The sequence below is a fragment of the Budorcas taxicolor genome, chromosome 2 (genome assembly GCF_023091745.1).
Source record: "Budorcas taxicolor isolate Tak-1 chromosome 2, Takin1.1, whole genome shotgun sequence".
Classification (NCBI taxonomy): domain Eukaryota; kingdom Metazoa; phylum Chordata; class Mammalia; order Artiodactyla; family Bovidae; genus Budorcas; species Budorcas taxicolor.
In genome coordinates this window covers 111,954,612-111,981,884 of record NC_068911.1, presented here as the reverse complement: position 1 = coordinate 111,981,884, position 27,273 = coordinate 111,954,612, and the positions used below count along the sequence as shown (strand labels likewise).

The 27,273-nt window shown below is 33.9% G+C and overlaps 1 protein-coding gene across 1 annotated transcript in view; it reads right to left on the bottom strand.

Annotated features, from left to right (window-relative positions):
* Positions 1 to 27,273, bottom strand: part of DPP10 (dipeptidyl peptidase like 10) — a 760,992-nt gene that overhangs the window by 87,024 nt on the left and 646,695 nt on the right. Inside the window, exons 10-12 of the mRNA XM_052656314.1 lie at positions 23,302 to 23,399; positions 14,990 to 15,113; positions 63 to 101 (exon numbers count right to left, since the gene is read on the bottom strand). Coding sequence (XP_052512274.1) covers positions 63 to 101; positions 14,990 to 15,113; positions 23,302 to 23,399 — 261 coding nt within the window. The remainder of the gene's footprint in view (positions 1 to 62; positions 102 to 14,989; positions 15,114 to 23,301; positions 23,400 to 27,273) is intronic.

The window sequence follows — 27,273 nt, the reverse complement described above, 5'->3', positions numbered from 1 at the left end:
AAAGAGTGAATAGGGTACATATGATGACAAAATGTGACATAAAGAGACCATCTATACCATACCTGTTTAGACAGCCACGTATCTGACGTCATCTCATATTTCTGAAACAAAACAATTAAATCCATGAAGTATCTAAAGACCAGAATGTGCATGCATTGATTCACTTTTTTCCAACAGTGTTATCCTTCAGGCACTTTTCCTCTCCTTGCAGCTAGTGAAATACCGTGAGAGATCCCATTGTCATTATTGATTTAAGCTGAATGAATAAGTAGAGAACTGAAATGAAATGATATTTTAATTACAACATCTTTTCTTTGGTGAACTCCTTCAGGATTCTCAGTTGTGCTTCACCAGAGATAGAAGATAACTTTCCAGTTCTGTTTGATTACATCATTCAAACTGTTTTGAGTCACTAGACACTGTCTCTTTGCACCTCTGGCCATCATCAGGACACAAAATGATTAAGACCTTCCAAAAAACCTGGGCAAACAGCCAGGAATAAAATTTAAGAGTGGACATACTGTCATTCGATTCAGTCTTACCATAGTCACTCTTTCCCCTTAGGTAAAATAATTAACCATTCGAAATGACAAAGCTTTTTGTATCTTTAGAATAATTTCACACATGATCAGAATAAAATTACACATTGAAAAGCAAAATTAGACTAATCTCAATTTGAATATGTGTATATAAGGCAAATTTTAGTAATGCTGTTTACATGCAGCAACTTATATCTTTTGGTTCTCTGGAAAAATGATTCTATAATAAAAGTATTCAAATGGAGAAAACTAAATCAGAATATATTAGAGATTTTACCTCTATGCAAAATTATATCATTTCAAATTATAAGTAATAATATTTATTTATAGTTTGTTTTTACCAATTTGCCCTTTTAAATACATATTATTATTACATAACTATTAACCATTTCCCCTTTTCAGGGCATTTCCCTTCAAATAGATTTTTCTTAATTTATATACCTATATCAAAATAACATCTAACTGAATCATTCCTTGATTTCCTACTCATATTTTGACAGTAATCATCCTTGATATCTGTAAAACACAGATATGACATGGAGAGAGGGGAGGAGAGGGTGAGATGTATAGAAAGAGTAACATGGAAACTTACATTCGCATATGTAAAATAGACAGCCAACAGGAATTTGGCTCAGGAAACTCAAACAGGGGCTCTGTATCAACCTAGAGGGGTGCAATGGGGAGGAAGATGGGAGGGAGGTTCAAAAGGGAGGGGATATATGTATACCTATGGCTGATTCATGTTAAGGTTTGACAGAAAACAGCAAAATTCTGTAAAGCAATTATCCTTCAATAAAAAAATGTATCAATGCCACTGCTTATTAGTGTCACTAAGTTTTGTTACAATGCACAAAGGTCCAAAATTTCACATGCAATTATTTGTCTTACTATTTCAATTATAGTAGAAAGTAAAATCTTTCTAACTCCATAATGAAATAGAAATATAATAGGATATCAATAAGGTATCAATTCTAGAACATGATTGGGTTCCTACAGCTTTTCTATTGAAGCGTTTTGCCTATATAGATTATCCCTACCTATGTAGACAATTGACAGGTTTTCTCTAACTAGAACATATGCATGAACAATTTGTAAATGACTTTGTAATCAACTGACTAGGAAACCATCCAGAACACTTAAACAAATAAATATTGAGATTGTGATCAGCCTATAAGCCGGTCAGATGGAAGAAGATAATTAAAACAAATTTTCTAATAAGCACAAGCTAAATGTAAAGAAAATCAGTGAAACCCAGTGAGTAAATGGCTGATGCCCCTCTACTGTACTTTGTTGTCACATCTATGCTCATCTTTCCAATCACAGATAACTTTTTTCCTCTTTAGTTCTACCTTTTACAGACCATTTAAAAATAATGTTTAAAAATACTTGTATAATTTGCATATAGTGAAATGTATAGATCTTAATTGTATGTGATGAGTTTTCATAAATGTATTTACCTTCCATCAAGATATGAGAATTTTACATTTTTAAACACATTCCCTCAAGTCCCTTCAACAGAGGTTCCAAAAGAAAACTACTCCTACAAACTCTTTTTCCATAGGTAGTTTTGCCTGTTTTAGAAATTCAGATAACTGGAATCACATATTATATATTATTTTGTGTGGGTTTCTTTCACATCACATGTTTTTGCAATTCATTCATATTGTTGAGTATATCAGCATTCCGTTCAAGTTGCAGATTGGAATGTCATTGTATCGATATGCTTTGTTTTGTTCATCAAAAGTTTTTAATTTTGATGATGTATACTTTTTTTTTCTTTTACAATAAATGATTACTTTGTCTATTCAAATAGTGAAGTTATATTCCATCTTTTCATCTAGAAGATGGTACTAGCTCTTAGACTTAAGATTTCAATGTGTCTCAAATTAGTTTTAGAATATAATGTAAGAAATGTCAACCATCCTTGTATTTTCCATCTGATTATTGATAGTTCCAGCATCATTTCCCCCAATTGGATTGTTTTGTCACCTATGTTGATTATTGATTGATCATATAAATATGGATATACTTCTAGAAAGACTATTCAGTACAATTGATCTATTCGTGTGTGTGTTCTCTTCCTACACTACAATCTCAGTTTCTGGCTTTCTGGTTATTCCTGAAACCATGTAGTGAAGCTCCTCCAAAATTTTCTTTCTTTTTTAACTGGATTGATTTAACTGGCCAGGTATTTTGCATTTCCAAATGCATTTTAAAACCATCCTTTATATTTCTACCATAAACGTATGCTGAGATTTTAATTGGTATTGTATTGAAACTACAGTTCAATTTGAGTAGAATTGACATCTACAACATTAAGTCTTTCAATATAGGTATGTGGCTTAGCCTCTATTTATGTAGGTCTTTACCAATGCCTTACAGGAATGATTTAGTTTTCAATATTAGTATTTTGCCACTCTTTGATAAATATATTTATATCCATTGACTGTTTTAAAGATCTTAATAATATTTTTATTTTCCATTATAATATTCAGTCAGTTCAGTTCAGTCCTTCAGTCATGTTTGACTCTTTGTGACCCCACGGACTACAGCACCCAGGCTTCCCTGTCCAACACCAACTCCCAGAGCTTGCTCAAATTCATGTCTATTGAGTCAGTGATGCCATCCAACAATCTCTTCCTCTTGTCATCCCCTTCTCTTCCTGACTTCAATCTTTCCCAGCCTCAGGGTCTTTTCCAATGAGTCAGTTCTTTGCATCAGGTGGCCAAAGTATTGGAGTTTCAGTTTCAGCATCAGTCCTTCCAATGAATATTCAGGACTGATTTCCTTTAGGATTGACTGTTTTGATTTCCTTGCAAGGGAGTCCCTTTCCAAGGGACTCTCAAGATTTTTCTACAATACCACAATTCAAAAGCATCAATTCTTTGGCGTTCAGCCTTCTTTATGGTCCATCGCTTACATCCATACATGTCTACTAGAAAAACCATAGCTTTGACTATAAAGACCTTTGTCAGCAAAGTAATGTAATATCTGCTATTTAACATGCTGTCTAGGTGTGTCATAGCTTTTCTTACAAGGAGTAAGCGTCTTAATTTCATGGCTGCCATCAACCTCTGCAGTGATTTTGGAGCCCAAGAAAATAAACTCTGTCACTGTTTCTATTGTTTCCCCGTCTATTTCTTATCTATTTCCATTATTTCCCCATCTATCATAATAATACCAGTCTTAAAGATAAATTTTGTTGCTTCTTAAATCTTTCTTTGAAATAAGTGTAAACTTACAGACAAGTTAAAAGACCTGTTCAAGAAGCATCTTCATATACCCTTAGACATATTCCTCATGTATTTATATTTTGCTACATTTGTTTTATTATTATATCTCTCTATTGTTTCTAAACTATTTGAGAGACTAGTAGAAATCTTTTTTTCAAAATCAATTAGAAATTTAATTTTTTTTCTAAACAATTTGACAGCAATTTTGTAGTATTGTATCCATTTACCCCAGAATAATTCAGTGAGCATTTCTTAAGAAAACTGTGGTATCCTATATTATTAATAAAATGTTTTTACAGTTCAGTTCAGTTCAATTCAGTTGCTCAGTTGTATCCGACTCTTTGTGACCCCATGAATCGCAGCACGCCAGGTCTCCCTGTCCATCACCAACTCCTGGAGTTCACTCAAACTCACGTCCATTGAGTTCGTGATGCCATCCAGCCATCTCATCCTCTGTCGTCCCCTTCTCCTCCTGCCCCCAATCCCTCCCAGCATCACAATCTTTTCCAGTGAGTCAACTCTTCTCATGAGGTGGCCAAAGTACTGGAGTTTCAGCTTCAGCATCATTCCTTCCAAAGAAATCCCAGGGTTGATCTCCTTCAGAATGGACTGGTTGGATCTCCTTGCAGTCCAAGGGACTCTCAGGAGTCTTCTCCAACACCACAGTTCAAAAGCATCAATTCTTCAGCACTCAGCTTTCTTTACAGTCCAACTCTCACATCCATACATGACCACTGGAAAAACCATAGACTTGACTAGATGGACCTTTGTTGGCAAAGTAATGTCTCTGCTTTTGAATATGTTATCTAGGTTGGTCATAACTTTTCTTCCAAGGAGTAAGCATCTTTTAATTTCATGGCTGCAGTCACCATCTGCAGTGATTTTTACAGTAAAAGAATAATAATCAGGAAACAGAACAATCAATTGAAGTTGATGCCTTGACGTATAAAAATAAGCTGAGCAATTCTCTTATGAATTGTGACCTATTCTGGTATTTTTGGTAAATTTATTACATTTTGTTTATACAATAATATTATCTACAAATAAAGATAATTTTACTTCTTCCTTACCAATCATCATGATAGATATTCCATGAAAGTTACTCTGACTAGAGTCCCTAATATTTATTTAATGTATAGAGTTAGACTGTCTATCCTTACTTTATTGTTGACCTTAAGGTGAACATGGATAATGTTTCACCATTGAGTATAGTATTCGTTGGTTATTTTGTGGGTATCCTGCATCAGAATGGAGACATTACTTTCTATTCATTTATGTTGAAAGTTATCATGAATGGATGTTGAGTTTTGTTAGTTGCTTTTTCTTCATCTAAGATAATTGCTTACTTTTCTATTTTTTTTCTGTTAAAATAGTGAATTACATTGATTTTCAATGTAAACTAATCTTAAATTCCAGGCTAAAATCCTATTTAGTCATGATGCATTATTCTTTATATTTGCCAGAATGATATATTAATATGCTAAAAATGTTTCATATAGATATTAACAACAGATATCAGTCTAAAATGTTCTTTTTTAATGTCTTTGTCTAGTTTTGATAACAGGACAATATTATCTTATAAAAATAAAGTTGAGAAATTCTCTTTCTTTCCCACTTTCTAGAAAATGTAAGAAAGGTAAAAAAAAAAAAAATCCATTTTCCCCCAGTTTTAATGAGATATAATTACCATTGTGTAAGTTTAAGGTGTACAACATAATGATTTGATATATGTATATATTATGAAATGACCAGTAAAAGAAGTTTTGTTAATATCTATCAACTTACATAGCTAACAGATTTTCTCCTTGTCATGAGAATACTCAAGATTCTCTCAGCAACTTTCAAATATATTATTACTATTCTAACAGGTAAGAGGTGATATCTCATTATGGTTTTCATTTCCCTAATGATTAGAGATACTGGGCACTTGGCTATTTGACTATATCTTTTGGAAAATATCTATTTTAGGTCATTTGCTCATTTCAACTGAATTATTATCTTTTTGCTATTGAGGTATGAGTTCTTTGTGTATTTCTGAAGAGTAACCCAGCATGCTGGTATTTTCTCCCATTCTTTAGGTTGGCTTTTCATTTTGTTGACTTCTTCTTTGCTGTATAGAGGCTTTCTAATCTGACATTTGTACATTTATTTAGTTGTTGTGCTTTCGATGTCATATCTAACAATCCAATCCCGAGATCAAAGTCAAGAAAGTTTCCCCCTTTGTTTTCTTCAAGGATTTCTATGGATTCAGGTCTGTTACTTAAGTCTTTAGGCTTCCCAGGTGGTGCAGTGGTAAAGAATCTGCCTGTCTATTCAGGAGACCCAAGAGACCCATTTTCGATCCCTGGATTGGGAAGAGCTCCTAGAGTAGGAAATGGCAACCCACTCCAGTATTCTTCTCTGAAAAATTCTATGGACAGAGAAGTCTGGTGGGCTACAGTCCATGGGGTCACAAACAGTCTGACATGGCTGAGCACACACACACATATTTAAGTCTTTAATTCATTTGAATTCATTTTCTGTGAGTGGTGTAACTAGGGTCCAATTTCATCCTTCTGCAGTGGTTATACAGTTTTCTCAGCACCATTTCTTGAAGAGACTGTCCTCTTCCCATTGCATGTTCATGGCTCCTTTATCAAACAGCAGTTGGATACATATGCACCAGTTTATTTCTGGGCTCTCTATTCTGATCCATGGGTCTACGTGTCTTTTTATGCCACTGTCATACTGTTTTAATTAACATAACTTTTAAGCATAGTTTGAAACCTGGGAGCATGATGACTCCAGTTTTGATTTTCTTTCACATGATTGCTCTGCTATTCAGGGTGTTTTGTGATTCCATAGAGATTTTATAATCTTGTTTTCTATTTCTGTTAAAAATGCCTTTGGAATCTGATTGAGAGAGCATTTAATCTACAGGTGAACATTTAACACTATTAATTTTTTCCAATCTATGAACACAAGATATCTTTCCATTTTTTTCTTTCTCCATTTTTTCATCAATGTCCTATAGTTTTTGATGTATCTTTCACCTCCTAAGATAAATTCATTCTTAAATATTTTATTTTATGCATTCTATTGTAAATGGAATCATTTTCTTTTATTATTTGGATAGTTTGTTATTGTGCAGAAACAGTACTGATTTATGTATGTTGATTTTGTGTCCTGCAACTTTACTGAATTTATTGATTACATCTAATTTTCTTAAATTAAGTCTTCAGTATTTTCTATGTATAAAATCAACTGCAAATAGACGCAAATTTACTTTTTTCTGTCCAGTTCTGATGCCTTTTATTTCTTTTTCTTATCTGAAAAACTTCTTTACTGTGTTAAACAGGAGTGGTGAGAGTGAGCACCCTCATCTTCCTGAGCTTAGAGTAAAAGCTTTTATTTTAGCTTTTCACCACTGAGTCAGAAGTTATCTATACATTTGTTATATGGACTTCATTATGTTGAGGTATGTTGCTTTTATATCCACTTTGCTGAGAATTTTTTTTCATGAATGGCTGTTGAATTTTGTTAAACATGTTTCATCTATTGAGATGATTTTTATCTTTCATTCTATTAATGTTGTGTATCACACTTATTAACTTGTATATGTTGAGTCATCTTTGCATCTAAGGGATGAATTTCACTTGATCATGGTGTATGATCCTTTTAATATGCTCCTGAAATGAATTTGCTTGTATTTTGCTGAGAACTTTTACATTTATTTGTTATTTCTTGCAGCATCTTTGTCTGGCTTCAGTAGCAGAGAAATGCGTGCCACATAAAATGTGTTTGAATATGTCCCCTTCTCTTTGACATTTGGGAAATGTTTGAAAGGATTAGTGTTTACTCTTCTTTAAGTACTTGGTAATTTTCACCAGTGAAATCATCTGGTTCTGGGCTTTTGTTTGTTGGGAAGATTTTTATTTCTGATCAATCTGTTTAGTAGTAACTGGTCTTTTCAGGTTTTCTATTTTTTCGTGATTCAGTCTTCATAGGTTTAATGTTTTTAGAAATTTATCCATTTCCTCTTGGTTTTCCAATAAATTGGCATGTAATTTTTCATAGCTGTCTTCTATGAACTTCTATATTTCTGCAATATCTATGTCAATTGTTATGTTCTCTCTTTCATTTATATATATATATATATATATATATATATTAGTCATCTCTTTTTTTTGGCCAATCTGGCTAAAGGTTTGCCAAAATTGTTTATATTTTCAAAGAATCAGATCTTAGTTTTATTAATTGACTGTATTGTTTTCCAACTCTCCATTTCATTTATTTGTGCTATAATATTTATTTTTCCTTCCTGCTGCTAATTTGGGACTAAATTTATTCTTTTTCTAGTTATTTGAAATAAAAAGTTATGCTGTTTTTTGGACAGCTTTCTGTTTCCTTCATGTGTGTGTTAATAGCTATATACTTTCTTCTTAGACCGCCTTTAAATAATTCCCATAAGTTTTGGTATATTGTGTTTCCATTACTGTTTGAGTCAAGATACTTTTCTATTTCCCCCGTTATTTTTTATTTGGTTCACTGGTTGTTCAAGACTGTGTTGTTTACTTTTCACGTATTTATGTTTTCTCCAATTTTCCTCCTGTATTGATTTCTAGCTTCATATCACTGTGGTAAGAAAAAAAAAGGATGATCTTAATCTTTAATTTGCTGAGACTTGTTTTGTGGCATAACATATAATCTATCCTATAAAAAGTTCCATGTATGCCTGAGAAGAATGTGTATTCTGATGCTGTTGCATGGGAGTGTTCTATATGTGTCTATTAACTCCACTTGGTCTATAGCACTGTTAAAATCAACTATTACCTTTATTCCCTCAATGATACATTCATTGTTGAGATAGGATGGCATTCTAGAAAGGTCAGCTGTTATCATCTTGTCCAGGAAGATGGAGCTTGCTATTGGGGTCTATTTTGGGACAAAACCACTTCTGAAACTCTGAGGTGTATGTGTTATTAGATAGGACCTGCTTGATTTTCTGTATAAGCTTCACTGTAGGATGAGCTCTACTATTGCTCCCATCAGACTTCCTAATGAGCAGGATTGGGAAGTATAGTAGACAGGGCTATAAATTAGCTTCCTTATCCAGGGAGGGTTGGAGAATGGGCTCCAGTGCCTGCAGAGCACATTGTAAGGGACTCTAAATCAGGCAAATCTGAACAACGAGTTTCCTGAGAAGACAGGGACAGTGATTTTGTTCTGTAGGTGGGAATAGAACTGGCGGGATGTACTGTTCAAATACCACTGTAAGTGAGGATATAGGATGGGTTATGCAGCATCCTGGGTGCTCTGGTTAGGTTTACCGGTTGGGTGGGGCTAGCGGTTGTATTTAGCATTGAGTGAAGGTATGAATTAGCTTCTCTACCTGGGTGAGTCCACAGACCAGGACCCGAGATTGGCAAGGCTACTATTTAAAGACTGAATCATGCTAAACTGTGCACCAAGCTCCCTGGCAAGACAAGCATTGGTTTTGGATCTGCAGAAGGGCAAACCACTGGCTGTGTTTACTGCTCACTCAGGTGCCACTGGGCTATACAGGTTTCCTGATCAGACAGTCCTGAGCTGCACTCAGTAGTAGACAAAGCTATGAAATAGCTTCTTTCTGCAGGGCTACAGAACAGGCTCCAATGTTGACTGTGCTTGCCATTTGGGATCCTGAATCAGATAAAACTGCAAACCTAGTTCCCTGGCTGGATAGGATCACTGTCTTGGCTGTACAGATGGCAAAGATGCTGCTTTGAATTTCTACTTGAGCACCACTGGGAAAATGAAATGTCTGCCAAGATCTGAGAGCTGATGGCTATAAGTTCCACCCTACCCTTTTCTATCACAATCTCCAGTGGTATAATCCTCCAAATTCCTCTTCCTGATTCTCCTGAGGCAAGACCCAAGTGAGCCTTCCATGAAGAAATCACAATTTTGGAGGAGCTAGATGTCCACCTTGGACTCTCTTTTTTCCACTGGAGAAACTGTAGGCCTAGAGACACCTCTCAATGTGGCACACAATAGTGGGCTGAGTGGAGGGGGCAGTTATGCGGTCAGAGTGTAGCCACTCTTATCTTTTTAATGGGTTCTTTTCAGTCTCTGCGGCCCAGGGGGTGCTTCAGTCTCATCTCCATGTCTTAGGATTTTCATAACAGTGTCCTATATATGGATATTGCTTTAGGTCTTCTGAGAGAGACTAAAGTCTGGAATGATCTATGTTGCCATCTTGATGACACATGTGACTTCTTTTATTTCTTAAATCATTAAAGAAATCCACTACTGAAGCCACTGTTTTCTGGAGTGTTTGTTGTGGGAAGATTTCTGATCATGGAATTCAATTTCTCTAATTGATATGGAAATGTTTCAATGTTTTTCCTCTTTATATATGTCATTTTGGGTCATTTTTACCTTTTGAATGATTTTTTTATATCATACTTTCTAGAATGTATGGCATACAACTCATTTATTATATCAAAATATAATATGATATATGCACTATATGATATCTACTTTCTTTTTTTATTGAGGTGACAGTTGATTTACAAAATTAGTTTTCAAGTAAACACAGTGTTAGTTTGCACCTCTTAGTTCTCAGTCTCCACTGGTAACCACTAGTTTATTCTCTGTATCTGTGAGTCTGTTTCTGTTTTGTTATATTCATTCATTTTATGTTTTAGGATCCCCATATAAGACATAATACACAGCAATTTTCTTTCTCTGTTGGATTTATTTTCCCAAGTATAATACCCTCCTGGTCCATCCACATTATTGCAAATGGTATCATTCCTTTTTTTTTTAAGACTGAGCAGAATTCCATTGTGTGTATATACTCTGATGAAGCAACTTAGGTTTCTTTCCTATCTTGTCTATTGTAAATAATGCCATTATGAAGAATGGAATGCATGTATATATTCAAATTAGCATTTTGGGTTTTGATTTTACATATAGATATATATACACCCAAGAGTACATTTCTGGGTCATATCATAGTTTTGTTTTTAGTTTTCTGAGGAACCTCATACTGTTTTCCAAGTGACTACATCAATTTACATTCTTACCAACAGTGTACAAGTGTTTGCTTTTCACCACATCCTCCTAAACCTTTTTTTTTTTAAATAGCTATTCTGATAGGTGTGAGGTGATATCTCATTGTGGTTTTGATTGGCATATCTCTGATGATTAGCAATGTTGAACATATTTTCATGTGTCTGTTGGCCATCTGGAGGTTTTCTTTTGGAAATTGTCTATTGGGGCCTTCTGACCAATTTTTAATCAGGCTTTATTTTATATATTGACTTCTATGAGCTGTTCGTATATTTTCTATATTAATCCCTTGTGAGGCATGACATTTGCAAATACTTTATCCCATGGACCAGATAATCTTTTTATTTTGTCAGTGGTTTCTTTTGCTGTGCAAAAGATTTTAGGTTGAATTAGATCTCACTTTTAAATTTTTGTTTTTATTTCTTTCACCTTAGAGACATTTTTAAAAAATATTGGTACAATTTATGTCGAAGAGTATTCTGCCTATTTTTTTTTTAGGAGTTTTAGAGTTTCAGGCCTTATATTTAGGTCTTTAATCCATTTTGAGTTTATTTTTGTATACTAAGTGAGGAAATGTTCTAATCTCACTCTTTTATATATTGCTTTCCCCAGCACCACTTTTTGAAGAGATTGTCTTTTCTCCACTGTATATTCTTGCTTCTTTTGCTGTGGATTAATTGACCCTAAGTGTGTGGGTTTCTTTCCAGCCTAACTATTCTACTCCACTGATCATGTCTGGTGTGTGCCAATACCATTCTGGTTTGATTGCTGTAGCTTTGCTGTACCATCTGAAGTCAAGGAAGTGTGATGCTTCCAGCTCTGTTCTTCTTTCTCAAGATTATTTTGGCTGTCTTGAGGCCTTCTGTCTTTTCACACAAATTTCAAAGTTAATTAGTTCTAATTCTGTGAAAAATGCCCTCAATATATCCACTGGGACTCTTTCACCTTGAAACTGGCACTTTGTGGGGTGTTTCTTTTTTCATCAGTACACATAAGTATTCATCAGGTTTTCATGTTTTAAAAATAATTTTTGCTTTCACTGATTTTCTCTATAGATTTTTTATAGTTATTTGTGATTTTATTTTTATATTTCATTCTTTCTTATTGCTTTGAACTAAATTTATACTTCTTTCTCTAGCTTCATAACAGAAGAGCTTTATCATTGATTGAATACCTTCTTCCTTTTCTAATATAAGCATTTAAAGATATAAACTCTATTTTAATATATATCATTTTATTCATCCACATAATAATAGTTTGACAAGTTATGTTCTCATTGCGCTTGAATTCTAAAATATTTTGTGATTTTCCTTTAACTTATGAGTTATTAGGAACATTTTTAAAATTTTCAAATATTTTCCAAATATTCTTTATTTGCAGGCATGCTAGGTTGCTTCGGTCATGTCTGACTCTGTTTGATCATGTGGACTGTAGCCCTCCAGGCTCCTTTATCCATGGGATTCTTCAGCCAAGAATAGTGGAGTGGGTTGCCACACTCTTCTCCAGTTAACACTCATTACCCATTTCTAATTTAATTCTCTTGTAGTCAAACAATATACTCTGCTTGATTTCAGCTTCTGCATTTTAAGACTTGTGAATATTTCCTTTATACTCAAAAGGACTATTGATTATATAGTCATTGAATGAAATTTTCCTAAATATCCATTTAAGTTGTTAGTATTGTCTGAATCCTTTATTATATTTATGGACTTTTTGATTACATATTTCTTCCAATACAATGAAAATCATATTTAAGTCCCTAAGTATATTTCTTTCTATTTCTTCTTTAGCTTTGTCAGCTCTTGATTATAAATTTTGCTTATGTATTTAGAATCCTTATTATTAGATATATAGGTACTTAGAATTGTTATAGCTTCCTAATCAACTGACACTGTATCATTATTAAATTATTCTATTAATATTAAAACTTTTATTTCTCTAATACCTTTTTGAAAAGCTCAAAACTAGAGTGCATTTTATTTTACTCCCACATTTATCATATTTGGCACCTTTACTTCCCTAATTTTGATCTGAGTTTTCATCTGATATCAGGTGTTTTAGCCTAAATAAATCTCTTTCCTGCAGATCTACTTTTGATGAATTATCTCAGTTCCTGTTTATCTGAATCTATCATCTTTTGTCTTCATTTTTGCAGGGTATTTGCATAGAATATAGACTTTTAGTTTGATACATTTTTTCCTTCAGTCCTTTAACAGTGTCTTTCCATTGATTTCCAATACAGAAGCAGTATTACTCATCATTATATTTCACTATATGTAACATGCTTTTTCTCTCAGGATACTTATTTTTTTGTCTTAATCTTTTGTTCGAAATAATTTATGTAGTATGTGATGACATATTTTATCTTTATTTTGAGATTTGCTAACTTCTTGGATATATGGATTAATGGTTTTTCATCAGGTTTGGGATATTTAAGTCAGTGTTTCTTATATATTTTCCACCCCAATGTCTCAAAATTTGAGGCTTTGTTCATTTTTTTCCCAGCCTTTTTCCCTTAGGAATTTTGTTTGAATTATTTCTATTTCCCCTACTATAACAGATTCTAACATGTTGATAAGTTCATCCAAACAATTTTTCATTTCAGACACTGTAGTTTTCAGTCCCTGAAATTCCATTGTTCTATTTTCATAGTTTTTATTTAGCTACTGAGATTTTTCATCTGTTTACTAATTATAGCCACTCTTTAACTTGTTAAATAAAAAAAACAAGTAAAAGTTGTTTTTTTTTTTTAAGTCTGTTTGTTAATTCAAAAATCTACATCCTTTGTAAGTCTGCTACTTATTTTTGGGGAGGTGGGTGAGTTATATTTTCTATGTTTCTAGTTATATAGTATATTTTAATTGTATGATTGATATTTTGAATGCTAAGTTTTGAGAATTCATTTTTATTTTTTTTGAAGAGTAGACTTTGTTCTGTCAGGCAGCTAGTTCACAAGCAAATGAACTCGATTCCTTCAAGGTTTAATTTGAAGGTTTATTAGAAGGAGTTTACAGCAGTTTTATTCCTAATACTTTTTCTTTCTGGGCTCTGAGTTGAACTCAGGGCTTTTACTGAAAGATCTCTATTTTTGCTGTTCATTGGTCCAAAGTCTCCAAGCATTCTGCAACTTGCATATTTTCTATTTGCTTCTCTTTCTGAGATAGGCCCTGTACTTACACAGCTAAGTACTGAGATAAAGACTTAAGAGATCCTTTACATAGTTTGCTGAAGTTCTTTTCTATATAGCTCCCATCCTGTGGTACTTATCCTGCAAATTTCAGCCACCACAATAGCCTCAAACTAATTCTCCCTGTCTTAATGGATCAGTTGTGCTTTTCTTGGGTGCTATTACCTTACAATGTGGCCTCAAATGTGTCAACAGTAAGAAACTACAGGTTTATTTCACCTTTCATGTCTCAATTGTCTCATTGTCCATCATCTGACTATAGTTGTTTAATGTATTTTGTAAAGTTTTAGAATTGATTTCTGTAGAGATACTAGGCTGGCAACATTTACTCCATCATATCCAGAAGCATAAGTCTGAAAATTTTGTTGCTAAATAATTGAGAATTATTTACCAAGTACCCAATATGTATTATAACAATTTAAACTTACTCAAGTATCTCCTTTATTAAGGATCTTAAAAACTATATGTATAGAATCTACTGAATATTTTATAAATATGATTATAGAATTTAAATACAATATATTTTCAAAAGATATTCAAGAATCTTTTTTTTTTTTACTACTTTCAGTTAATTTAAAGACAGAGACACTTTGTTAGAAGACTAATCTGGACTACAGAAAATCACTGAATCTTTCGGAGTATGTTTAAAAAAGACAGAAAAGAAACATCCCATGTTCTCAAGTTAATCACTGTCAAAATGTAGAGAGAAAGCTCATACGTGAGAGTGAAACTAACAAGGCTTGGACTATCTTTCATATTATATAAGAATTCATTGTTTTAAAGCCTAGTTTATTCTCTTTGGTTTATCATCTGTATTTCTTACTTCAAGGTATGTAAGACATATGAATTAAAGTATATACTGCTAATAGAGTGACTATTCTACTACCTTCAGAGTTAAATAGTGAAGTCTTTGCACAAATGACTGTTTACTTTTCCTTTGAGAGGTAGCATAAATGATTTTATTTTAAGCATGAAGGAAAGCAAATTATACTCACTCTGCTACAAGCACCAGTAGTGGTCTCACAGACTGTGAGGATGGAGATGTTCTGAGGTCGATTTAACCATCTGACCACCGTCTTGGTGTTGCTTACCCATTTAACCATAGTGATATAGTATTCTCTAGTTTGGAAACAAAATTAGAATTTACATTAAGAGCCAGAGAACCTGCATAGTTCCAAAAATTATACTTGTTATTTTATATGCAGAATAAAGAAAACACTATACGGATGTCATATTACATGAATCTCTCTCTCTATATATATATATGTATATACACATATACATGTGCTTCTTGAAGTATTGACATATGCAAATACAAATTATGTGTATACATATATATGTAAACATGTGCACATTTACAAATATACAGAAAATCTGAGACTAATGTTAAAAGTGAATGATTTCACAGAAGGAATATTTTTAGAAAAATAAAAATAATCAAAATGCTATACCTCTATAAGTAATTTTTTATTTTTTGTTGATTATTAACAGTACTAACATATGTACAAAGTAAGTAAAAACTTTCTAAGCTATATTCTATTTTACTTTTTCAAAAATATTCAATAATAAATTAAAAGGCAGATCTTATTATTGATTTAATAATTATTTCTTAGGTATGACTTCCATGTCATCTCACTTTATCCAAGAAGACTTGAGATACAGAGTCATGAATAGTTTGTTTTGGTCTTTTTGCTTGTGGGACAAGGGCTACTCTCAATCTTATTCATAATACTTCTTACAATATTGCTTTTCTAGCTTATTCACTTGAAAAATTTTAAAGCATACAAAGAATCAAATGGAGAGTGACGAAGGGCTACCGAATTTTTGGTATACTGAGGATGCTAATTATGATGATTATGATGCCCTCAGACTGGCTGTGGACTGGAAAAAGTTATATTTTTCCCTTACAGTTTATATTTTTTCATTATAGAGTCTATGTTTGGAAATTTACATAATATGTCACAAAATCCCCCAATCCACACATAACAAATGCACTCATCCATAATTCAATTTATGATAAGAAAAATCTAACAAAATTGCCCAGTTTAAGAATATATGGGATGCTTTAGAAATGGTTTGAAAAATGCCATCCATGTATATTATGTTAAAATTAATCCATCAGATTTTTATATGACTTAGAAGAAAAACACTTATGAAAGAAAAACCTTCTGTCCTTAGACACATCTGGGTTAGACATTCAGCTACCTGAATCTCACATTGCTAACATTATTGAGTAGTTAGTACTATCTCTAGAAAATGTGTTAGCCCATCAAAGAGAAAACATCAGTGGAAGGACAAGCATAATTTGTTATACAGTGAATCTTGCCATATCTTCTTCAACAAGCTCTTCAAGACATCCAGTAGCTTTCACAACCAGCTGAGTCCCACATGAAAATTGCCTGGAAACTTAGTGAAGTCATAGAATAAAGTTCCCTAAATGAAGTTAACAAAGCAACTTCGAATAAAATTTGCAACTGATTTAGGATTAATCTTTGGCCAAATCAATGGAACTTATAATTCTTAATAAATATGTCTATATATATATCTATATCTTGTTCATTTTCACTGTGCTTTATTTAAACTGATTTATTTTACATGTATTATGTTTGCCAGTGTGAATACTAAAAAGGAAAAATTCTAAGCATCAGCTTTTAAGAAATACCTAGACATTTTAGCATGGAGAAAAATGATAATGGATACTATAATCAATCAGGAAAAAATGCTGAATTGAGATAATATATATTTATCATTAATTGGCATAAAAGTGCAAAACTGAAGGAAAACAAATTTGATTGTTATAAACAACTGATCATAGATTGCAAAATTAAAGTGCCCATATTTATTGAAAAATAATGCCACATAGAAGAATTTTACAAATGATCAGAAATTTGTCTCAATTAACTAAAGTGAGTGGTAGTATACTTTGTGCCAAATGAGAACTAACATGAATGATTTTTAAAATAGATAACAACAGGAACAACAAATAAAATTTAAATATTCATTTTAAGTGTTTTTCCTTTCAAAATAGTCCTTAAGTGAAATGTTTTAAGAACATATTTGCAATGTCTTCCCAGATACTGATACATTGCATTTGTTACCTATGACAGGAAATCTTGGCTTAAAAGAAAATTTTTACTTATAAAAACAATTAAAATTCAATTAAAAACAAAATTCAACTGGTACAAATCTGGTGAATAAATGATTTTTAAAAGGAAACTAACTTAGGTGTAAAATTAAGTTAAAAATTATTATTTATAGTCATACCACTTATACTTTCTCTTTGATCAATATTATTTTGTGCATTTGTGCATAATGTATCTTATGTTCATAAGCAAAATTTAGTCTTATGTGAGACATTTTAGTACATATATTCATAAGGATTAGAGTTCTCAATAAAATAAAACTTACAAAGTTCATTGGGATAATTTCAAACCATTGAAATCTCTATGATAAAGTGTTGGAAATACCCCAAATGAAAGATAAGTGGAACTTGACACCTAAAAAGGTAGGGACAATCAATCCCATATTCTTTATTTCTTTGTTTCAAGATCCTAGGTGCACATCTCCTTATGATTCATAAAGACTTTTTCAGTTTGCATATAAATATTTAGGGTTGCTCTTAATGAGGAAGTAAGGACATGCCCTTACCTGAAAATGCCACACTATTTGGCCTGCCTGTTGCAAATGTGGCTGTCCTCCTGGAACTTCATCTCATGAACACATTAGATCTGGTGTCCCACAACCAGTGGCCAGCAAAACTGTCCCTTCCTTCTAACTGGCTTTCCTGCTTGTTCCTAGTCTCCATGGCTCTGGATTACCCAGGAAGCCCTCAAGGATCTCTCTGGTCCTCTTGAGCCACAGAGACAGAGAGAAGCAGGTTAGAGGGATTGCACTCAGGTCAAGAAAGACTTTCTACTAGCTGGGTGGTCTGGTACAGGAGATCTAATTGTTCACAAGGATGTGTGAAATGGAGGTGCCAGCATCATCAGCAGACAAGTACGTTAGCAGTCACACTTGTGTTTTCACTGGCTTCCTGTCCAATCATTCCCCTTTGTTCACAACAGTCTTTGTGCAAATATGCTCACATGCTTCCAGATAATCCAAGATCTCTGCCCATTAGTGTATCGTGATGACATTCATGACTAACTCACAGCTAGGTCCTCGGTAGACCTCTGTTATTAATAGTAAATATGCATTACTTATAAGAAGGGTCATTTCCCTAACAAACATACATTTATTAATTATATTTTTGGAAGGCATAGACATTCATTGGAAAACTAAGAGATGCAGATTAGACATGCTTCAACTAAACAGGAAGAAAAAGCATGGCAGTTTTAAGCCCAGAGTGACAGCGGCAGTTTGACAGCATCACATGAATGAAACAGTCTGAAAACAATGGGTCACAAAGGGTGGATGAAAAAAGAAAGATTTCAGGTAAACAAAATAATGTCAAAGATGGAGAGTAAGGAGAACCTAAAGATAAACCATTATTTTTATTCTTCAGCCTAGAGATGAATTAACACAGGAGATGATCACTTCTTCAAAACAGTGTGACAATTCACTACCCTGTAGAAAAATCTATATGATTCATTGTTATAAAAATATTTCCTCTAAAAGTTAGTTATATATTTTTAAGTTCATACCTAAATTCTCCAACATCTATGGGAATACTGCACTTAATAAATATGGAAGTATTGCTACTAATGTTGGTACCAATAAACTAATTTATATATTTATATATCTCATGGGGCTTCCCTGGGGCTCAGATGGTAAAGAAACCACCTGCAGTGCAGAAGACCTGGGTTCAATCCCTGAGTTGGGAAGATCCCCTGGAGTTGGGCATGGCAACCCACTCCAGTATTCTTGCCTGGAGAAAACCCATAGACAAAGGAGCCTGGCAAGCTACAGTCCATGGGGTCACAAAGAGTTGGACAAAACTGAGCGACTAAGTACACACTCATATATCTAACAGTTACAAAAATACAGAGTTTTTGTTAGTTTTGAATGATTTAAGAATACCATGGCAAATAAGATTGGGAAGACAGATAAAGGAAAATAAGTATATAAAGGATACCTAAAGTACCACAAAGGAGAAGGCAATGGCACCCTCCTCCAGTACTCTTGCCTGGTAGGCTGCAGTCCATGTGGTTGCTAAGAATCAGACACGACTGAGCGACTTCACTTTCACTTTTCACTTTCATGCATTGGAGAAGGAAATGGCAACCCACTCCAGTGTTCTTGCCTGGAGAATCCCAGGGACGGGGGAGCCTGGTGGATTGCCGTCTATGGGGTCGCACAGAGTCGGACACGACTGAAGTGACTTGGCATCAGCAGCAGCAGCAAAGTACCACAAAGGGCTTCCCTAGTGACTCAGATGGTAAAGAATGCACTTGCAATGCGGGAGACCTGGGTACGATCCCTGGGTTGGGAAGATCCCCTGGAGGCAATCCACTCCAGTATTCTTGCCTGGAGAATCCCCAGGAACAGAGGAGCCTGGCAGGCTACAGTCCATGGGGTTGCAAAGAGTTGGACATGTCCTAAGTGACTCAGCACACAGCACAAAGTATCACCTAGGGTAAACTCCATGTCCAAAAGACACTAATGCAGTTGAAACAGTTATATAATCTATAATGCATTTGAGAAAAATATGGCAAGTTTTCAGGAAAAGCACAAATAATGCTAAGATAAATCATCATGTGTGTATAGGCTTGTGTGTGTGTCTGTATGTGTTTGTGTGTGTGGAGAGAGAGAAAGAGAGAGAAAGACTGAAACACACACACATACACCATACATACACAAAGACAGAGAAAAAGAGATAGGGACAGAAACAACCAGAAACAGACAGAACATGGCTTCAGAAAAATTATTGTGTATCCTGGTGGACATTTCTAATCCCCCCCTAAAGTATAACCAAGATAAATTTCTTAAGGTCAACATTATCCTTAAATCATTTGCATTGAATATGCTCCATTTGCCAGATCTAGTCTGGAATTTGCCCCTTGCTCCCACCGTTTCCAGAGCCTGAACTCAACCAACAGGTCCCCTAGCCCAAGAGAGACCTCTGGAGGAACTCAAAGCTTTAGAGGAGAGGATTCAGTTTTATTCTTTGGACACTCTCCCCTTTTTAGGGTCTGGTTTCGCAGTGACTGAATTGTTCTACCTGCTGGTCCATCCTGTTCTTTTGCTACAGGCCTTTTCAGGCTTTTTAAGGAAGCCTGCCCCTTGTTCCTTCAGTCCTGGGGTAGCAAAAGCTTTCTGCTATTGCAGACTCTTGTTGCATTCCCAACCCTTGTGAGTTTCCTTTTAATCCTTCCCATATCTTTGCTAAAGGTCCCTTAATTAGTACATTTCAATTGCCCCTCTTGAGTGTGTCATCTTTTTAATTTTCAGAACCCTGACCAATAAATTATGAAAAATGATAACTCTTAGATCTCAAATGTGTATATAATCAAGGAGGGCACAATAGTTTTCTAGCAAATTTCCATATGGCTAAAGTACTGAGTATTAACTATTATAGATACTGAAAATCCTAAAACAAAATCAAGAGAAAGTATGAGATTAATTTCCCTTTGATGTGCAGAAAAATGTAGCATTCTTTGATTTGCACCGTAGATATATTTCTATGTTGTTCATGCTTGTGTGTTTTTAGACCCATTAAACTAACACCTGTGCTTAGAGAGGCTAAATATAGGTGATAGGAAATTGGACTAAAGTGTTCATCAGGAATAAATGAATAAGGAAATGCGTAAGGAAACATGAAAACTGAAGCACGGGGAACATTTGAAAACACCATTTTGAAGTAAACTTTGATCTTGAGTTTTCCAACAAAAAGTAAATCTCACTTTGGTGCATTTCACATGTAACAAATCGCAGCTATATAATTGTTGTGTTGTTGTTTAGTCGTTAAGTTGTGTCCAACTCTTTGAGACCCCATGGTCTGTAGCCAGCTAGGGTCCTCTGTCTGTAGGATTTGCCAGGCAAGAATACTGGAGTAGGTTGCCATTTCCTTCTCCAAGTTACATAATTATGGAAGAAAAACAAAACATGCTAACATGCTACATACATTGTGTAGCTAAGGTATTACCTGACTCTTCCAAATGTAGATCAAATTCATTGCCAGAACAACATACCTGAATTACACTTAAGAACTTTTTCTTCACAGGATGCTTCTTCATTCTTAGAGAGATCTAGTATATCATTCTATATTTCTATATATTAGATTTCCTACATTTAAAGATATGCAATATCTTTTTGCAATGGGTACCTAACTTGATCACATTTTACCTCAAATATTAAAGAGATATGTGCTTAACTAATACTCTAATAATGACAATTGATTCCACCTTTAGAAATTTTTGTATTTGCTGACACTACTATGTCCTATCTGGTGAATTCATTAGAGAGGCTCTTAAGTAATAGCATCAAGAAAGAAATCTGGACATTATAAAATTGACTTCCATTTTAAAGATTTTTAAAATTAATGAAAGTTAGAAATTATTATTTTAAGATGAGGGCATTCAGGCCCAGAGAGAGATAAAGTGACTTATCCAAGGTCATATAATAAAGTGGCAGCAGAGATATAACTCAAACACTCCAGTCTAGTGCCCTTTCTGTTAGTTCAGAGTGCCAAACAAATCAGAGAAAGGACAGATAACAAAAAAATATTAATAATTTTCATAATTGCTTCATTTGTGTGTAAAATTTCACTGCTGGTAAACCAGTTTCAGAAGTGGAAGTTTCATCTGATTTGGTCAACCATACTGTATTCTATATGTCAATTTTGTGATAAAAGTCTTTTATCACAATCTAGATAAAATGCTCTATAACTTGAAAGATGTTTTATTTTACTTTCTATCTCTCCTGCCAACTAATCTTAGGATTCTATGTCAAGCATACTTTTTCTTTGGACTTCATCTTTTCCATCAATAATAGGAAAAGTCGATATTAGATAGTTAATGGAGGCCTTTCCAGTGTAAGCATAACATATATTTTTAACAACTCTTCAAGTAGGAAAAATGTCCACAAACTGGAGGCTGTACTATCTGTGAAAATCCTAAATATGATGAAAATTTCCAAAATATGTCAATGGAACACTACGTGGTATTTCAACTTCAATCAGTCACCCTGTAACTATTTTGATATTAAAAAAACAAACTATAAGCTTAGTCATATCATTCAATATAGTGTAAAATATATGGTCAGGAAGATCCCCTGGAGAAGAAAATGGCAACCCACTCTAGTACTCTTGCCTGGAAAATCCCAAGGATGGAGGAGCCTGGTAGGCTACAGTCCATGGGGTCACAAACAGTTGGACATGACTGAGCAAATTCACTCACTCATAGTGTAAAATCTCCAGAAATGTTGTAAATTTTCACTGGGTTAAAAAATTTAAAAAGTCAATTTACAAGTTTGAGATCACTGTGGATTTCACAATCCACATGATTATTTTATTAGCTGTTCAGCTATTGGAGATTTTACTAATATTAAAATGATGCTTTTGATCCATATGATATATTTCTTTTGTCCCTGCTGCTGCTGCTGCTAAGTCTTCCATCGTGTCCAACTCTGTATGATCCCATAGACAGCAGCCCACCAGGCTCCCCTCTCCCTGGGATTCTCCAGGCAAGAACACTGGAGTGGGTTGCCATTCCCTTCTCCAATGCATGAAAGTGAAAAGTGAAAGTGAAGTTGCTCAGCCGTGTTCAACTCCTAACGACCCCATGGACTGCAGCCCACCAGGCTCCTCCATCCATGGGATTTTCCAGGCAAGAGTACTGGAGTGGGTTGCCATTGCCTTCTCCATACTAGAGCTTAAATAAATAGGATTTTTACGTAGGATATTTAAAGCAAAATCTCATTGAATTTTTCTGCCTGGAGAACAAAGCTAGGAAATCACTGGCAAGTTAACAGGGAAAAAGTTGGAATATCATACACATTTTAGGAAGATGGTACTCTTTTAAAGAGAGCCATTTAAAAATATGGAGCAGTTATTTTCAGGAAGAAAATTCAATAGAAAATTATCCTTTGCCCCCATCTCTCTCACACATGTCTCCTGCTGAAGATCTAATTCTGGCTATCAGTATATTTAGTCATTTTGTGGTGCTGGTAATCACCTTAAAACTCTAAATTCTTCCTGGGGACAAGGAGAGATCCAGAATGAGTTCATTCTTACACTAACGGAGGCAACCTCAGTTTTATTTTCAAGTGAATTTGTTGAGCTGATCACATCTCTCTCCAAATGGCAACAAAATGATCATTGGAGTTAATAGATCTATTTTCTGGTAAAAGTGAAATTGAAATTACATACCTTGATTTAAAGCTATCTGGTGGCATGAGTTCCAAAGTATGAGTTGGTCCATATAGGTTTACAACATATAATTTGATTGTTGGGTTCACTTGACCTGCCTTTGAGAAAATGAAAGTTGCAATGCAAATATATTAAGTATTAGAATATATTGAGAAAGAAAGAAAATGCATTTTGATTCTTTTGCAATTTTGTGTTAGAATAGGGAAAACGTTTAATTTCTCTGAAGTAGAAATGATTTTAAATTCAACAACTTGATTGCTTTCAATTGTTTTTGTAGATTGCTGCTTCTCAAGCATTTTAGTCAGACAATTAAAGGTGATAGAAAATCATGATGACTTTATTCATTCGGCAGTACTACTGTGTTCTTCCCCTAGAATGACACTAGCATGGCTGGCTTTACAAAACAACTCACACTATAGGATATGAAATGCAAAGGGAAGAGAGTTTGGTTAATTTAAAAGTAAGAAGAGGAAGAAGAAAGAAAAAGAAAACATACCAAATCCTGGTGCTTAAAATTCCACAATACCTAATCTGCTCCATGCATTAGTCATCACAGGTATTCTTTTAAATTATAATGAATACTAAAATGAGGTATAAATTCCCTTAGGATGTAGTATGGAGCAGATTGCCTTCACTATGCACCTAGCTTGAAGACTAGAAAGACAGTGGTAAGAAACTGTAATTTGAGTCTATTAAATCAAAATTCGTGAAATAGTAACTAGGCTGTATAGCAGTTAGTATGTTTCTGGCTCCTCGTATGTGTTAAAGCACCTCGTGAATTATCTTATTGTATGTTCCTACTACAGTCCTGAGGCCTATTTAAAACCATTTCCCAGATGGAGAAGCTAAGCAAATTGTTCAAGGTGAAGCATCCAATAACTAAGGGAGCCAGTATTTAACCCCAGGATGTTCTTAACTGCTCTAGTTTTGCTTCAGTTCATTCCTAGGCAATTATCATCCAAATTTTTAAAATATACTGTGAACTTTTAGGGAGCAGACCTGGGAACTTAAGTCAACATATCGCAAGTATGTTGGATGAATGGATGAAAGAATGTTTGTGTGAATAAATAATAGAATCAACTGACTACTTGTAGCTCAATGTGTTTCTAAAAAACACATCATCATCATTGTGGTCTAGCTGCTTTGTGAAGAGAAGACCAGTGAGATATACAAAGGACAAGGAAATTAAAAGTGAGCTGAATTAAAAGACCTGGTAAAAATCAAAGGAGAATAATAGCACTGATTTAAAGATCACATTCAAGGAATGTGAAAAAAATCCAAAATCCAGAGTTAAATTAGGACCAGAAGCAATATGATGTGTTCCTCCAACAATCAGTAATAGCTCCTCAAGAATATCTTGTTAACTTATTCAAAATAAAGAGCATGGAGGGGAGGGAGGAGGGATGAATAGATGAAGAAACAGAGGATTTGTAGAGCAGAGCAAAATACTCTGTATCTTTCATTACACATCTGTCCAAATTCATAGAATACATGAACCAAGTTTGAACCATAATGCAAACTCTGGACTTTGGGTGATTACAATGTGTCAACAGAGCTTCATCAGTTGTATCAAACCCAACTCTAGGGGGGATGTTGAGTGGCCAAAGGGGTTATATATGGTACAAATATCTTCCTTCTCCTTAAGTTTGTTGTGAATCTTAAACTGCTCTGAAAAAAAGAAAGTCTTCATTTAAAAAAACTGACTAGTACATCTGTGGAAGTGTATCATACACAAGTCAGGAGTTTGATCCAAAGAAAGGAGTCTGGAAAAGCTTTCATTTTAGAAATGTGGTGACCATAAACAGAGATTATGAAAATGGTTCATACGATAAAGGGCTTCCTGGAAAATAAGCAATGAACTTGCCTCACAGAGAAGCCTCTGGTGTCAAATTTTGTAAAGCTTTTTATTCTAAAACTCTCCAGTGCCTAGGTTCCTCTGTCTTGAGCAATATACCCTTCTTCCTCTCTTAGTAACTGTTTTTCACATCACTTTTATTTTAATTAAACTGCCATGTTCCACCTTGAAAGTACTGGTCTTTCTCTGTATTTTTTGAGTGTAATCATTTCTTTAGCTTGATCAAATATGCTAAAATTTAGGGTGGGGACACAGTATTTTGCAATGTCATTCAAAATGCTGTTCATTAGCCAATAGAATAAATGAGAATTTTATAAACACAAATTCATGGCCCCAACTGGACCTATATTCATACTCAGAATCAGAATCTTGGGGTGTGGATCAAAGAACCTGGGCTTTAACAAGATTCCTGGATAATTTTAATTAGCATGCAAATGTTAACAAAATACTGATATATTAATATGTGCATATATCTACATATAGATGCATATTACTGCTCAGCAGTTATTAAAGGTGAACTTTCATGAAAATCATCCAGAGGTCCTGGAAAGCTTATTAAACCTATGATTGCTGAGCTCCACCTGCAGCATTTCTAATGTCTGGATGGGATGTGAGAATTTGCACTTCAAATAATTTCCCAGATGTGGCTGATACTGCTAGTAAAAGGGTTACATTTTGAGAAATGGTTCAGTTTACAAATCGGAGAAGTCTGGGTTCAAATTTTGACTGTTATTTACTGGATATGGACCTTGGATAGGACAAGAAAGATTCTAAAGTATTATTTTATTTGATTATAAAAAATGAGACAATGTTACTCTGAGAATATGTCACAGAAGTTTTGAGTGAAAATAGATTTTGTTTCTGTGGAAAACAACCATCTCATACTTTTGTTATATGGACTAACAAAAATGATGATTTACAAAGGTGCCCAAAATAGTATACACTTACTTAAATAATTAACTCATGAATTAAATATAATGGATAGACATTGATTTTTCTAGTTTTTTTTTACTGTGTTTATATTTTTTTAATCTTTCAGTAAACTGATTAAAGAAAATGACATATTACATTAAATCTAATCAGCTTTTGTGAACTCTTATCAATGACGCATAATTTTATGACATACTTTGTTGAAAATATACATGGTTATTACCATATATTAAGGCAGTTTTTTTTTTTTTTTTTTCTGATCTATAAGACTGTAAGGATAACTGGTATTCCAGTTAGCTTCCATGTGGCCAAAATCAAACATTAAGCTGTTTCTAAAATTCAGCTGTTTAGAATTCTATAATCTCAATTTGATTTCTTTCCATGGAGTTTTGAAATTAAGTGCACATTGCAAATTCACTTATATCTTTTAATATTTGAATTGCTTCAATAGTTTGCAAATTAAAGGAGTTCATCTATTGGGCTTTTATAGTTAATTTGCTACAAAGACTGAAAATCCACAGAATCCTCCCTCTATGATTCTGAAACACAAGCCTCAATAATAATTAACCTTATTTTACTGGCAACCAAATTGTCATTAAACAAGATAATGTTTTAATTAAGAAGATTAACCTGAGGTTATTGAGATATAACTGTGTATTTTTTTTGTGCTGAATTGCTAATGATAGTGTATTTTATGAGTTCTGAATCATGCTGAATTAAGTAAAACACAAATATATTTGTTTAGTGTAAGTATTTCATTAGAAATCTGACCACATTGGGTATTTGCTGCACTCATTTTAATCTAGTTTAATTTGAAGCACAATTTAGTGTGAATTCTATGCATTACTGAAAAGTCTGAAGGACAACTTTTTGAAAGTTTATTGCATAAGTAAGAGCAAATCAAAGTAACATATTGGCTAGTGGAAAAGTTAACAAACATGTCTTTTTTAAACCAGAGTATAAAATAAAGAAATTTTGAAAATTCAAGTAATAGACTCAAAATGATACTGAAATTTATTCTGAGAACAGGATTAAAACTCAATACTAGTTTCTTCGAACTCTTGTTGCCCTAAGTATCTGCAGATATTTCTACTGACAACCACCTGAGGACTTGGAATTCTTTCTCTTTGGCCACTATAATATATGTCTTGTCTTTATTTTTAATACTGCTTAATGGTAGTTATGAA